This window comes from Eutrigla gurnardus (assembly GCF_963514095.1).
Source record: "Eutrigla gurnardus genome assembly, chromosome: 11".
Classification (NCBI taxonomy): Eukaryota; Metazoa; Chordata; class Actinopteri; order Perciformes; family Triglidae; genus Eutrigla; species Eutrigla gurnardus.
In genome coordinates, this window is record NC_139925.1 from 24,617,824 (window position 1) to 24,634,118 (window position 16,295).

The window sequence follows — 16,295 nt, forward strand, 5'->3', positions numbered from 1 at the left end:
CCTTCCTTTATCTAGATTCTACTGGTACACTGTTGCACTAAGGCCATATGGTGACAGAAGCAGTGTGGAAACATGCTCTCTCTTTGGAGACTTTTTTAGTGTTAAAACCCTGCTGGCCAAAGACAAATCCATGTGAGTTTATGGGGGACTGCAGGTCATGGTTGTATAGATTTTATAACGGTGACAAATGCATTATGCTTTTCACATAAACCAGCACAGTAGAGCCCCAGTAAGGCAGAAAAAGCCTGAATGCTCCGCAGGTTTATAACACAATGGATTTATCATAGAAAGAGAGAGGGAGGGAGGCAGCAGAGACTGAGAGAGAGAGAGGAAGTGAAAAAAATATGGTTGTGATTAGTTTTATTTGCTCAGGCGGCGATGCTGGTGGCTGGTTGCATTGTTTAACTGGGACTAAAAAGGAAACTGCTGCCACTTGTGGGTCCTGAGGTGGGAAATAAAGTCTCAGTCCTCCCAAGTCCAACGCTCCTGAACCTCTCCTCTGGCTCTCGTGGCATCCAGGCAGCTTGGCGGACTAAGTTGCATAAATGATACCTCGTTGGTTTTGAAGTTGAGTTATTCATGATCTTTGGTCGACTTATTGTCAGTGATACCGTGCTTGGTGCGACACATTCACACATTCACTTTCTTCCAGTGCACTCCTCCTGCAGGAGTTCACTTCCTTGGCCAAGGTCACCTCAGCAGCAGCAGCAGCAACATGCGGTGTAAAGCCTTTGTATGTTTAAAAAACTAAATATGACCTTGTGACATGTCCGTCACATTTACGCACCACTCTTTCGTCTATTCTTAACGTTTTCAGGACGGAGTTTTTTTACCACACATGGCCAAATAAAATGGCACCTGATAAGCTGATTTAGTTTATCATTACAAAACACGTTTGAGCAAACAAAGCAAAGAATACAGAGGTGTGGAGTTTAAGGATAGATCAGAATCAGGGATGGTTGCAAAACAGTGGGATGTGCAAACACTACTAGCTTCTTGCTGATGTCATCCATTTTTTCTACTACTGTACTGTGTCACGAAGTCCAAATGCCCCCCGGGGAGAATGCACCTCAAACCTCTGTAAGAGACTCAACCTGTTTGGGATATTTTAAGTTTGTTCTTTGTTCCAGGTGTTCCCTTTTAAAGTGAGACCAGAAACGCCTTCAACAACACTCAGAACATTCTCTGACTGAAGCCTGAAAAAATGCAGCAAGTTGTGCATTAACTCTTCCTGTTCTTGAACTTTTAAGGTGTTGTATTTAATAATGTGCAGGGACGGTTTTGTGGTATGTGTATTAGTATACTGTGTAATGTAGGCTTTATATCCCATTGTGCTGAGTATGCATATATTTTATTTATGTGTCATGTAGTTTTAGCATGTTGATCATTTCTATAATGTTATGCTGATTATTTTGTATGTAAAAGCCTGACTAGGGAAGAGTGAAAAAATAGCAATAGCTATAAACTCTCTGTACAGCACATCAGTTGCATTCTTTGTATTGGGACTATGTTAAACTGTATGTTCTCTATTTAAATAAAATTTGAAAAAATAAAAATGCATGAAAATGGCAGATATATGGTGTCTATACTCACATTTTATTTCACGCACGTGGTTCTATTTTCAAACGTATTGTTGGTGCTGAAGCAATGATAGCTCTTGTTTCTTTTTTCTTTGGTGGTGAATGTGCTTTAAATTATTGACGGATTATTAAACAGAAGTTCCAGGAGGGGTTAGACAGGACACTCAAGTCAATTGCAAGTAGGATCGTCTTTTTATTTATTGATCAAATCCAAACCTTTGAATCCTTTTTTTAATGATTGCATCATCACGCTAAATTACATCCAAATGAATGGTATATGTGATCTCCCAAAGGATGTGAGAGAGCTGAACAGCAGGGCGTGGTGCTAATAGAAGCTTCATAATGCTTTGTGACTCCAGAACAAACAATAGGAACATTGTGATATTGACTTAAGGACACTGTAAGAGGAGGAGGTCATACATGCTCATGTACTGTATGTTCAAGTGTGTGTGTGTGTGTGTGTGTGTGTGTGTGTGTGTGTGTGTGTGTGTGTGTGTGTGTGTGTGACTGAGGCTGAAAGACGCATAGGGAGCAGCTATTATCAGCAGCAGATACTGTACTGAACTTTGAGGAGTGACATGTATTGTGCACACATGTGCTCTGAGATAGCGTGCAAACTAAGTGAAAATGCTGCGTGCATGTACACACACACACACACACACACACACGCATGCATGCACACAAGCATGCACTACATCAAGCTAGGCTGTCTGGACCAACAGGTAGGATGACACTGCAGACACACAGGTGTCAGGGGTTTTACAGGTTTTAATGCACTTGCATATCCACCTGACAGACCATGACAGCACTCATTCACTCTCACACATACACACTCTCACACACACACACACACACACACACACACACACACACACAGAAGTACATATAGTACATATAGTACAAGGCCGAGTCAGGTGGTGGAGGGTTGAGTTCATTGGGTTCAAGCAACAGTGCGAGATACTGAGGCCTCGTTAGAGAAAGTCATTACACCACCACCAACGCCTAAAACACACACACACACACACACACACACTATTATATACTTTTAGGGGGTAGGACTATGCCCTTTGAACATATCACATATCTTTACATATCTGTAACTCCTGACTTGGGAAGTCTCTACAATTTAAACAGATTTATGAGAAACAGAGAACAATAAATGTACATTAGAACATGTAAGAAAAACAGTAATGACAATATTCCTAAGAAGGTGAGTGCAGTTTCAGATAAAAGATAGAAATAAGCTTGAGGGTGGGAGTTAATAACACACATACTCATGCACACGTGATTCAACACACAGTGGAGATAAGGGACAAGTGCCATAATACTTTCATTTTTTTTATTAATTGTTTTTCAATAAAGGGACAAAATGGGTGTGTGAACAGGATTATGCAGACATCTGCCAGAAAACACAGACAGTGGTTTTCCCAATATAACTGAACAGAGACCCCAAAAGTACAACAGAAATAAAAGAGCTAGGTTTGTCCATTGACCATGGGCCACCATTTCAAAAGAAACATAAATCAAAAATCATATTATAACCAAAAATAAAATCAAAGGAAATCAAAAAAATAAGGATCCATTCCATGTCTCTGTTTTGAACAGAGCATAAAAGTAATAATAAATAGCAACTCCCATAGTAAAAGATAATGTTCAAGTTCAAGTTACAACAAACAGCTCTCAGAATAGGAATAGAAAAAGCTGATAACAAAATATTCCGCATTGCCATTTACAAAAAAGTCTCAACTCAAGCAGGCTTCTTCACGTCCCCCGGGTCATTTTTAAATATGCTTTGCATATGAAAGTATACCCAATCTAAATATAAAGCACCATTTAGTATTTGGCAATGAAAAAAAACTGGAAAACATTTAATTTCTTTTTAAATGTATTTATTTTGAAGCTTTTTTCGTAATCCATGTACTGCATATGAGGGTTGGTTTTTTTTTGTTTTTTTTTTTGTTGTTTTTTTCTCTTCTTGATGTTGGAATGTAGTCAGGTGGGAGGGTAAGAGAGACAGAAGCACACAACAGAACAGGCCGACGTCAGCTTGCATTACTGCATACAAGAATGGCAGCGGGTTGGGGGGGATGAGGTCCGAACCAAAAAAACAGAGAAGATATGTACAACCACCTCTGTGGACAGGAAACAGAGCGGCGGCCATCTGATGGCCCATGATGCCTCCCAATGCCACATACTTTAGCTGCTTTTTTATGGGATTTTTCCTTTTATTTCTTTAAACATACAAATAATTCGCACTATATTATCCTGCCAAATTAAAAAAATATACCGTGGCAGCTTGGGATTTTTTTTCCACTACCAAAAAAAGGTATGGTAAATACCTTTAGAGAGAACAAGCAACAGTTAAAAATACGAGCCTCAATATAAATACTATAGTGCCTACTCTAAGTGAACATTGAATTCAAATACAATTCTAGAAATACAGAAAAAGTAGACCATATATGTGTTTAAGCATAGGAATCAACATGAGTGTGCATTTTCCTATATTTTAAGTTCTTTGTTATATATTCATATATAATCTTAATCCTTTCCCCAATGCAAATTGTATTTCAACCTGAAGAGCTGTGAAGAGCCAAGGCAAAATAAAATACAAAACCATCACAGAATTTTTTTTGTTTGTTTTTTCGTCTTTTTTTAAATCATTTCATATATACTGTGATCGGAATCTTGAACACCAACAAGACGCTGAGGAAAAGAGAAACGACAACAAAACTTAAATGCAGTTTCCCCTAAAAGATAGTGAAGTGTTATTTGCAAAAACGTTTATTTTCATATCTATAATTAAAGGAATATTTATACAAAAACGGTTTCTTGCAGTGTGAGCAACAAGATTTGAGTGTCTGTTGTCTAGCCAGCAAGGTCTATAGATTATTCAGGTGTAGATGACAACAAAGTTACAATACAGCTCCTTTACAAATGTTCAGTGCTTCGGTGGTAAATTAGAGCTGCATCCATTCTGGGACCTCGGAGTGCTGGTTACTTATCGCATCAAACCTTGTTTTATTTACAGACCTTGCCGACATGGTGAATTTTCAGCCCAGGCTAAGCACTAGGGTTTCTAGGGGTAACAAATTGACAAATGGTCAAAGGTGAAACAGCAAGGGTACAAAGGTCAAGGTTCATGAGGGCGGAGTTGCTGGCTAAAGATTATGTGTCTCATCTTTTACTGCTTTTAACGATGGGACCTTGCTGTCATATGACAGCATTTCAACAGTGTTTTCCCCTTCAGCGTAACTTGTAAACTGGGAAAATTGAAACAGTGCACTTCATGTCCTATAAATGACAATCTAGCTTTTAGACTCAACCCATGTACCAACATTGCATCAGCGTGGGAAGAGAGAAATATTGGTACATACTTTCAGGCAGAGTGACAAGTGCTATAATATGAACAGCTTGAATGAAACTGGGGAAAACTCTCCCTTTGGGAAAAACAACAGCAAACCAAAAAATGTGCCATGTATTAGCCTATGCATACTGATTAAAATCGCATTCACTCTTTTCAAGAGTTGTGGAGAAGAGATTTTTTTTTGTTTGCAATTCTTTCTTTCTTTTCTGCAATTCATAGTTAATGACCCTGTTTTGATACCAGAAATGTAAAGTGAAAGAGATTGCCTCTGATCGCTGTAATATGTATGTAGCTTCCATTTCTTCATAGCTTTCTGTCCGTCTAGCTTGTCGTTATTTCAATGCAGCCAAAGAAGTTAGCCTCACTTGGACCTCATATACTACTTAATGCATTGTTCCACACACTGACATATTGAGACAGCGTTGTAGGTTTGTGCTAACGCAAATACATGACCCTTCTCAGCCATGTGCTGTATCCCTCAAGTTCAGGATTGTACATTACAGATTACCTTTATCTCAAAAGTACCTCCTTACCAGAAACAAAACTACAAATAATTCAGATATACACAATACTGCTTGTACCATGCTTGCCATGAAATCCACATATCAAAGATAGCCTATTGAACATGTAATAGGTAGCTAAATGATGATTGACGAGAACTCTTTCATCATGAGTTGTCACAGTTCATTTGAGCAGTCAGGTACTTGATGCAAGAACCTTTCCTGGGTGGCTTAAACCTTTTAGCTTGATCTAATGTGACCCCAAACTTATACCAGATAAGATTATGGCCAATGCAGTCTTGAGATATCAAAGGCACTCTTTCTTATTCTACCAAATGATAGTACAAATTGAATTCTTAGCACACCCATGTCTTTTTGAAAAAAATTTGAAGGCTGTCATTACTTTCAGTTTAGTCATCAAGCCAATGCAAGATAATTTTTTTAACCCTGTATGAACATGCCGTCTTTTATAAAGATCAGGATGAGTGCATTTCCAGGGTTGTATGAGGAGGGTCAAGTCACAGACTGTTCACTTTCCATGTTACAAAACAAAACTGTACATGATATGTGTTACAGAATGTATGCAGCATGGATGTATCTTTCTTGTCTTTTCTCTTTTTGAAGAATAAAAAGAAAAAAACAGAACAAGAGAAAAACAGTAACACATTTACTCAACAACTAACCAACCAGGAACAAGTTCTTTTCTTTTTTTGATTAGCAAAAACATACTATGCATGCTGACTAATTCTTAAAAATGGAAAAGGAAAACTCAAAAAAATAAAATAGTACACAACATGTAAATTATTGCACAAGAGAAAGGCTCGAAGTTTTGCGTCAATGCAAGAGTATTGCCCCGATACAGATCATGCATTCAATGGGTAATGGAAACGGGGTGTGCTGGTGCAGAGCACATGGTCTTAAACTTCCACCAGACTGGCGAAAGTGAAGTGTTAGGGTTGGGGTAAATCTACAAGGGGCTGGGAATAAACGGGACTAATGGCAGACATAGCTGTGGGGGAACGTTCCCACCATAGTTCAGCCTTCTACTCTGACTTTATTTCGGTACTCAAAGGACGGTCACTGTGCCATTTTTTCATGTGTTTCTCCAAGGTGCTATAGACACTGAAGGGCATCTTGCAAATGTCACACTTGTACACGTCTTTGCCCACCTGACCGTGGGTCTTCATGTGGCGAGTAAGTTTGGAGCTCTGGGCACAAGCATAATTGCACAGCTCACACTTGTATGGTCTCTCCCCTGTGTGGCTGCGCCGGTGCACTGTCAGGTTACTGCAGTTCTTGAACACTTTGCCACAGTACTCACAAGTATCACTCCTGCGGCCATCCTTGGAGTTTGGCCGCCCGTGACCACCGAGGTGTGGTGTGCTGCCCCCACTGCACGTACCACTGCGGCCCGACATCCCGCCGTCCAGTTCCCCAGGAGGGGTTGAAAAACGCAGACTGCCATTCTCTGAAGAATGCTCAGACGAAGTGGCGAAGGGCGATTGTCTGGAATCCCCAAAATTCAGAAAAGGGTCCTTGAGTTGTCGGGAGGCAGCATAGCCAGCCAGCCACTGGGAGTAGACATTCTCCGTGTTAGGGATTGTGGGAGTGGGCAGGTCAAATTCCTTTTCCAGCTTGATGCGTTTGGAAAAAGGACTCAGTGGACTGGGGCTACCCAGAAGCAGTTTTTTAGAGAGGCCAACAGAGGCAGATTCGTTAGGGGATGCTCCCCGCCCGTTGACTGTCGAGACAGAGCCCTCCTCCCCACGATCTGTTTCCAACACCGAGTCCCTATCACACATCTGGCGATTGTGGTGATGGTTCTGGTTGTGGTGGTGGTGGTGCAAGTGGTTCTCCTTGGCCATGGCATTTCGTTTGTGTGCGCTTAGGGCTTCGCTGAAGTGATGCATGCTGGCAGCCAGGCCCATCCCCTGCATCACCTCAGGCAGTGAGCGGGGGATGGAACCTTCATTGACAACTCCTCCCAGTCGGCTTCCTATAGCGCCATTGTTTTCATGCTGACGTGCTGCTTCAAGGTTCAAACCAAAGTGATAGCTGTTGTTGTTCCTTCTGACTGCCCTCTCCCCATTCTGCACTTCTTCTGGTTCTATCTCCTCTTCCTCCTCCTCCTCCTCTTCTTCCTCCTCCTCTTCCTCTTCTTCTTCCTCCTCTTCCTCCTCTTCCTCTTCCCCATTCTCACGTAGAATGCGGTTATTCTCACTTTTCAGCTTGGCCACCACTGACTTAAGGGCATTGCTTGCACTGCCCAAGTGCTCGCTGGTGCCAGGCTCTGGAGAGGAGGCTGTTGAGAGACCATCTTCTGACTTGCCTGTGTTTGGAGAGGAGGATTTGTGCATATGTGTCTTCATGTGGCGTTTCAGTTTGCTTGCTTGTGTACAAGCATGATCACACAGGTGACATTTGTACGGCTTCTCTCCTGTGTGGCTGCGCCGGTGAACTATAAGATTACTCTGAAACTTGAAGGCCTTGCCACAAAACTCACAACACTTTGATTTCAAGGGGGTGGTGGAGGAGGGTGTTGCTCCTGCTGAGGGTAGAGGGGTGGTAGGAGTGGTCTGAGAACCCACAGGTGACTGCATGGAGCCTGGAAGAGGGGGTGGGGTGGCAAGATATGGAGGTTTGCTGCCCCCTGCTCCTCCTCCACTTCCGTTTCCTCCTCCTGTCTGGAATGGCTGGAGCAGGCGCTGCATGGGGCTGGGCCGGCTTGGGGATAGTGGGGGAGTGGAACTGTTGCCCGCCAGCTCCCGTAGCCGCCGCGAGAAGTCCATTGTCGGAGGGGGGTCAAGGGGCAGAGGGGGATTGAGGCGCAGCACCCTGTCAAAGGCACTCGGGTGGTGGGCTGCAAGCGCCAGCTCCTCTGGGCTCAGGTGGTGGGGATCCAGGTGGTTCCTTGGAGGGGGGCTGAAGAGGGGTGGCGTGGGAGGGAAACGCTGAGGATGGCCCACACCAGCGCTGATGGCACCAATTCCACCCCCTATTCCAACACTGTCCCTTCCCCCCGATCCCGAGCCAGGGATGCGGAGGAGGTTGAAGGGGCTTGCATCCGGAGGCAGATGGAGGCCATGAAGGGGAGGCTGAGAAGGGCAGTCTGCGCCCCCACCTAGGGAGGAAGGCCCACCCATACGTGGGGTGAGAGGGTTCCCGTGTTCACTTTCCAGGTATATATGGAAGCCATGGGTGTTCTGAGCATGTTGCAGTAAAAACCAGGCGCTGCTGTACGACTGCTTGCATGTAGTGCAGGTATAGGTGGTTGGCTCCTCCTTACCTGATGACAAGAGAAGAAAGAATCGGGTTAGGAGAAGGTTTAACTGAAACATATATTCAACAACTTTAACATTAGGAATTACTTTATGAATAAGCCACTATTACAATCTGGTGTAAATACTTTATTTATTTTTAAACATTTTAGTTTCTATTGAAGAAAAGTTAAATTCTGAATTCCGGAAATGTATGAACAAAGTCCAAGAAGTACAATACTTTTCAACTTGGCTGAACCAATTTTTTATCTGAACCTTAGGCCTAACTGTTACAGCTTTTAAAAGTGGTCGGCACATGGTGTTGAGGGCTTTCCAAATACAACAGTAGCTGTTATTGAGGTCATGCCCCACATGAGTAGCATGTGAGAAGTAGTCTGTGTTAGTGTGTGTGTGCATTTGTTCTTCTCCCAGACTGCTCTGGGACATAATTTCTCCCTTTAGACTGACTGTGAGTCCTCCATTGTCAGCAGGAGAACAAAGAACCAGGGCTATCCCGGTGGACCACCACTTCACACTGATCTACCAAAACAGAGGCTCACTGACTAACACACATACACTCACATGCAGGAGAGGCAACAGAGGAGAATCCTTTAAATTGTCGTTTCCTTTGTAAAGAAAGGAAAAGGTTAAGACTGATGAATTATTATCTGGAAATAAACCCCATCAGTAAATACCGGCTCAGTTGAGATTTCGGATTTTGACAACAAAAGAATAAAAATCAAACATATGCAAGTTTATTTACAGACAATTTATTCTAGTCGTATTTTTAATATATAGTGTACATACTCCTATCAATGCCAATCACTCCGGCGTAGACAAATGCACATAGAGCAAGAAGAGAACAGCCCAACTGCCAGAGAAAAGTAAAACAGTAGGAGTGTAAAAACAGTTTGGCTCCAACCAGAGTGGAAAAATAAGCCCTCCAGTCTGCCTCAAAGCTTCTTCCTTTACAGAAGCACGCAGAGTCACTTTCAGACGGCGATGACAGGGAGCATTTAAAATAATAATTGCCTTTGAATGGCCTCGGCGATGATGACCAGGAGTGGGAGTGGCAGGGCACATGTAATCTCTTTAGTGGGCCTAATGGATGGCCATCAGCTTATTTACAAGATTAGATGACAGAAACCCCCCGTCACAGCCTTCCACTACGAAGCACATTCATACATAAAGACACACACAATCTAAGAGAAATACACTTAGATATGGAAGAAGTTTATACATGTATGTTTCAAGAATCACCATTAACAATGCAAACTAAGGTCAAAAATGAAATGCTATAACAAAGTACTGAAATAAGAGCTGAGAAGATATATTTGAAGGGTACTTTGCCATTTTTTTTACATAGAGCTGGTTACAAATCTGCAAACTATCTGTTTTAAGGGGACAATGCTGGTTCAATGCAGGTATATCATCCATCCATCATCAACCACTTATCCTGTTCAGGGCTAACCACTACACCACCATGCAGGTGTATCAGAAGAGCTGAAATATTGACAGACAGCCCTAACACTCCAGCAATTATTTTACTGATAATAGTTTCTAAACAATATCTCTCTGAATCAAGTCAGTGGGAAAAAAATCGACACCCCAAAAAATGTCAAAAGCTGCAATACATAATAAATTAAAATGTGCTGTAATATTATTGCAAAAAATCTGAATAAATAACAGGTGCAATACTTTGGCTTGTAATATTGATGCTAATTATCTCAAAAGCTATTTGGTAAAAAGCTATTTTGCTGAAAAGTGTCACGAACAATCAATTACAAAACACCCCATCAATATGTAAACAGGTAAGGTGGTTGTAAAAAAATACACACAACATAGCATGAATCACTAATTACGCTAATTACCGACAGAACGAATATGAGAAATTAGCAGTGATACTAAAAGGATGTCATGGTTTACATGGAAGCTTTTACACATCAGCACACTGCAATTTACCTCTAATAGCCAGAAAGAGAGTCAAAGAGGTTGTAGTGAAAAGTATTATTCAACACACGTCTGCAAAGGAATCATTCGTGTTTGTGCCTGTGAGCATGTGTGTGTGTGTTTTCCCTCATGCTAGGGGACTTATTTCATCCCGTATACAAACACAAAGGTACACATATTGAAGTGTGAACGTGGTGTTGTGAGTGTGTGGACGAGGGTCCTGTCTTTAGAGGATTCCCCTCCCCCTGCTTGTCTCACTCCTAGTGTCCCTGTCCCTCTCTCTGCACACAGACACTTACCACACATGACCAACAGTTTGGAAAGACAGCTAAATTGTGGATGATTAAAAATCGCCACAAATCACCACTAATTGTGGCCACCTGCGTTGGACCTAACCACTTTTGGGGGTGTTGATATAATTGTTGTGGTTGTTAACTGAATTTCTACCCACACATGAAAGGCAACATTTTTCACTATCAGTTAAAGTTAATGAGATTATATGGGAATTTGGGGCAGGCAACGCAAATTACGCACATGTTTTATTTGCTCAAGTTTAAATGTTTCAACTCAGGGACATTTGCGTGATGCTGTGAGACAGAAGCCGATCAGCGTTGAGATTGTCTTTCATCACTGAATCTGAAACAGTGAACAAAGATGGATGTAGCGGCCTGTGGCTCTACGATAGAACCTCACATTAGGACAGAGACCGAACCAGACTATGTGGAGAAACCAGATAAGGTGTCTACATGGAGGGAAGCCCCCCCACCCGTAACATGAAAACACAATCCTTGATCCTGCGGTCAAACTCGAGTAGCGCAAGGTGAAAATTCTCTTCCCGTTCGGAGTCTTCATGACTCCCGTTTGCATCGACTCACGTTACTAACCACTGACGTGACGAAATGTGACAGGATCAAGTTGTATGTTGGACACGTTGGCGGTAAGTACAAGTTGTATGTACAAGGTCAACATCTGTGTGCTACGCCCTCAATTCAACCATATCTGCTACTGTCAATTGCTGAAAATCAGACTGGTGTAGTACTGGAGGACGTCGGCACACTGAGTGACAGAAGGACTGTGATTTTTAGACAAAAGATTGAGGAAAAACAAGAGCAAGGCACACTCGTGTAAACCCTGAGCTAATATTCTCCTTTTTGACTCATAGCTCAGACTTGTCTTCACACTGATTGAAACTGTAAGGTTAATGGATTTTAGAGTAGGCGACCGCTCCACTTTGTCTCTCTGTAATATACTCCCATCAGCCACTTCATTAGGCAAACTCTCCACCACTGGGAGGTAGAAAAATGAAGTGAGAAACGGGAATGGAAAACGCTAGATGAAGACAGATAGTCAGAGGAAGGGAGAGAAAGAGATGAGATAGAAGGAGTAATCCCTCCGGTTTACATGGAGGTGACAAATACCTGACTGTGACTTCTAAGCTCGGCTACAGCAGGAATGTTAAGAGGGGGAAGAAGGGAGAGAGGGAGAATGGGGGTAAATAATAGCATCCGGTGCTTTACCTGGGGTAAATGTCAAAGCCATACAGCCACTAGTGAGACTCCAGAGAACACACACACGCTCAGTTCCACAAATGTCCTACAACTCAATACCAGCCATGCTACAGTGACAAGCACAGACATTAAGCCCTATTAAGCCAAGGGCATTGCCTGGACACTTGTGGTACGAGATGGGAGAGGGAGGCAGTAAGGCAGCTTGGCTCATGTTTCACCACCTCTCTCTCTCTCTCTCTCTCTCTCTCTCTCTCTCTCTCTCTCTCTCTCTCTCTCTCTCTCTCTCTCTCTCTCTCTCTGTCTGTGTGTGTGTGTGTGTGTGTGTGTCCAAGCCTGGCTCCATCCATCCCCCTGAAAAGGAAGTGTAGCTGAAGTAAAGCCAGAGCAAACACACACTCAGTACGTCCAGAACAGGGGACAAACTGAGTTGCCATCGCTCGTCAACCAATAACACATATTTTTGTATTATTTGACGTTTCCGTAGTGAACAATATTCCCTTATACACATTCTTGACTTTATAATTTCTTATTTCGACTGTGTTGTTGCTCTAACCGGTGACAAAAAACTGCTTCAACAATAGAGGTTACACAATTCATGTCACAATGAAATATATTGTGGAAATGCCTGCAGCTCATAATAGCTCTACTGTGTAAAGTAATGTGTCACAGATGTCACTTTCTAAAGGTTCGATTATAAAGATCCCCTCGTCTTCACATAGTCTAAAAGAGTTCTTTTGTAGCCGACAGAAGTGACTTGAGGCAATTTAATATTTTCTGCTGCAAGGACACATGACCACCGACTGCATGGCATACATCTGTTTATGCCGCACATACTCACGAGAAGCAATATCTCCATTTTGATGTTTGGAACATGTCAGCTGTGTTACATTATGGTGACTTTATATGAACTACGTTTAAGACAGCAGCACGTAAGGCCAGCAACGCATTCACATTCAAGACATTTTCTCCATCTCATAACGTCAGCCTGCATAACTGTCTTCTCTTCAGGCCAGTCATACATCCCTTTAAATTAGCTGGATCACCACCATTACATTCCCCTCCGACCAGCTGGGAAACAAAAATGGATGCTAGAGCTTGGCTCCCAGCCAGGACAGACCTTCAAATATCTTACTGGCCTTATACGATTGAATCCATCTCTATATTCCCCATTTGTTCTTCTTTTACTATCTATGTTCTCTGTCACTCCTTTGCTTCTGTCTCTCTATCCTCCATCCCTGTATCAATATTCCCTACCCCTTAGTTTCTTTGTACTATATAGGACCCTCTCCTGTACAGCCCCCCTCCCCACCTCCCCCTGTCTTTCCACCCATCGGTAGCTCTCCGGTGGTGTCCTTGGCTGGCTCCACCTCTGGGTGAGATGATAGTAATTGAGGTAATGCAACATTGCTGAAACAGGATTAGGTACGCATACTAGGAGTGAGGGACAACGTCCCTTAATACAATTTGGGATTTCTGTCTGAGCCTCAGGCTTTCAGGATCTGCTGCTTGTATTTACATCTGGGCCCCGTGACTCAGCCCTGATCACCCGCTGCTGGATCTTAAAGGACTACCTGGACATTTCACTCCAATTTTGGCCTTTTATGTTATAGTATCTGAAATAGGTTGCTTGAGCAAAATAGATAAATAATGAATCTATTTGACACAAATTTTCTGCATTAATCCAACCTCTGACCTCTGTGCAGAAAGGGAAAGAAAGAGAATGACCTAAATCTTTATTGCTACCATATATATAAACACTGTGTCATATAGATCCCAATATCATAACTATATTTGAGCTAGCAGTATTAATTTTCATTGTGGATTACTAAACAGTAGATGGGCAAATGCAATATGGCTTTACATGCCTGGTCGAATGGTTGTAATATCCCTTTAAAATAATGCTAATTACAAGTGGTTAAAAAAATGTGACATGATCATAATAATTGTGTGACAATAAGCAATTAGTATAAGTTGTTGCTGATCAGATACACACGTATCCACAATCCACTCATACTGTAACCGATACACTGCTCTACTTAAAGAAATACTCTTTCAGGACTCTGGGAACAAACCATACCAGTGAAAATTAGTTTCAAATAGTTTCTGCAGCACATGGATATTATCGACTCCATTCGTCTTCCTCCCTCCCTCCAGTCCAACGCATGTGGGTCTCTGCTTCCATCCCAGTCGGCTAAACATCTTAAAAGCACTTCACCATATCCTCGTTGTCATGTGAAAATCGTGTTACCCTAATTATGGCCATTTTCATGTTTTGATTCCATTATGTTCTTGTTTGAGCTGGGGCAATCCAATGGACCGTGGGCATGTTAAACTCAAAAACACATGGTGGCCGAGTTAAAAAACAAGACTGTTATATGTTCCAGGATACCAACAAAAAAAAGAACATTGTTGAATACTTGAGTGGCATCCTATTAAATTGTCACAGAATTCCCGGAATTGCAATTTTGGCATCATAAATTGTTATACCAATGTGCTGGACTACATTCCACCCAAACCTCCAGTGCAGTCCAGGACGAAGAGATCTAGCATCTTCCTCTCCACCAATTATATCCTCCTCTACACTCAAGCGTTCTCACTAGCTGGACAGCCAACAATTGGAATGCAAACAGTGGCAGCTGGTGTCCAGTCCGCTCACTGAAGGGAGCGAAGCAGTCACATGACTGCAGTTGTGTTTAAAGGAGCAGCGCTCTGCTTGGAAGGAAGCAGACTCGATCCCCGGCTACAAGTTGTTGGCTGGATCAAAGCAACTTCCTCAAAGGTGCAAGAAACGTAATAGTGACACAAAGAACGGCGTAATCATTGCAATGCAATGGAACAATAACATGGTATATATACATGGAATTGTGAACCTCCCTCATGAAGAACCAGCTCTACTTCTTTGACAAAAGAACAGGATTAACTTCTGCATGGGGTGTATGTGATCCGACCTCATTTAGGTCAAAAGATGGACCCTGCATTCATGTAGCACTTACATTACATACAGTCACCTATTCACACACACCTTCACACACCCATGGCATAGCCATCATAGCCTTTGGGGACAATTTGGGGTTCAGTATCTTGCCCACATGTGGAGGTGAGGGGAACCCACTGGCTCTACCTCTGAGCCCTTCCAGAACCCTCCTTGGTGATGTCACTAGAGGGCATAATGATGGCACAGTGTTACAACTTAAAGTATGCTTCAAACAAAGTGTCTGTCAGATAAGTTTAATAACGTCTGCTTCATCATGGGCTGTCAAGAACCTGGTTTGTCATCTCCCTGTTTGCATGATCCTACTGATCCAGGTTCATGATTGTCTGCTTCTGTCATCTCCCCAGTATCTGAGTACCCATGCTGCCACTGTTTCATGTACGCTCATATTTTTTTTAAATATCCTGTTTAACCGACTCCATTTACAACTCTGTGAGATTTGACTTTTTCATCTTATCACTCATCTTGATGAAAGATTAGAATCCATTTTTCATCTGAATTACCAGTGTCAAGGTTACATTTTCAATTTTGCTTGTGGAGCGTCATTACATGCTTTACTATCATCATCAACTACGTTGTGACTTAAATCAAAGACACCCCAGCGTAGGGTGAAAACGCTGTTTCCATGCCGAGTGTATCTCGGAGTATTCCAGCTAACAGGGTTGGGTTTATCAAGGCTGGATCAAGGTTGATCTGGGCTTCAACCACCAACAAGCTTCAGAGTCCCAGTGAAACAGAAGTTACTGTCTTTATCTTCTGTACTGCCAGTATTCCCCAGGGAAACAGAATATTTAAGCAGTGTGCAGTTAGATGGATTAAAGACCCCGATTCATGTGAGAACATCTTGACAATACAAACACTGTGTGAGTTCTGGACACAGGTTCAGTCGTTGTTCATGTCCTCCTCTCACCCATGCTCTCTTATAATGTGACTGCTGTCAATCTAGATAGCAGCTTGTAGAGCCCTGTAGAGACTCTCATCGTGACTTTATCACGACACATCATCTGTTTACAATAATTTATCTCTTCTTCTTTTGCTTGTTTCTCCTGGTTGAAACACTTTGTAATAAAATACAGTTCTGCTATGTACTCTGGACACCTCAAAAACACCTTTTAACATCCTTTAATTAACTTCAAAGTTTTCA

General features: G+C 42.3%; 1 protein-coding gene across 3 annotated transcripts in view; it reads right to left on the minus strand.

Moving 5' to 3' along the window:
- LOC311020861 (B-cell lymphoma/leukemia 11A-like) overlaps window positions 1-16,295 on the minus strand; it is a 172,577-nt gene that overhangs the window by 120,275 nt on the left and 36,007 nt on the right. For 2 of the 3 annotated variants that reach the window (XM_084021101.1, XM_084021099.1), the window contains exon 3: window positions 2,881-8,730. In XM_084021101.1, the coding sequence (XP_083877227.1) occupies window positions 6,488-8,730 (2,243 nt within the window). In that variant the 3' untranslated portion in view covers window positions 2,881-6,487. Of the gene's footprint in view, window positions 1-2,880; window positions 8,731-16,295 lie in introns of those variants that run through there. The other variant, XM_084021100.1, reaches the window with a different exon arrangement.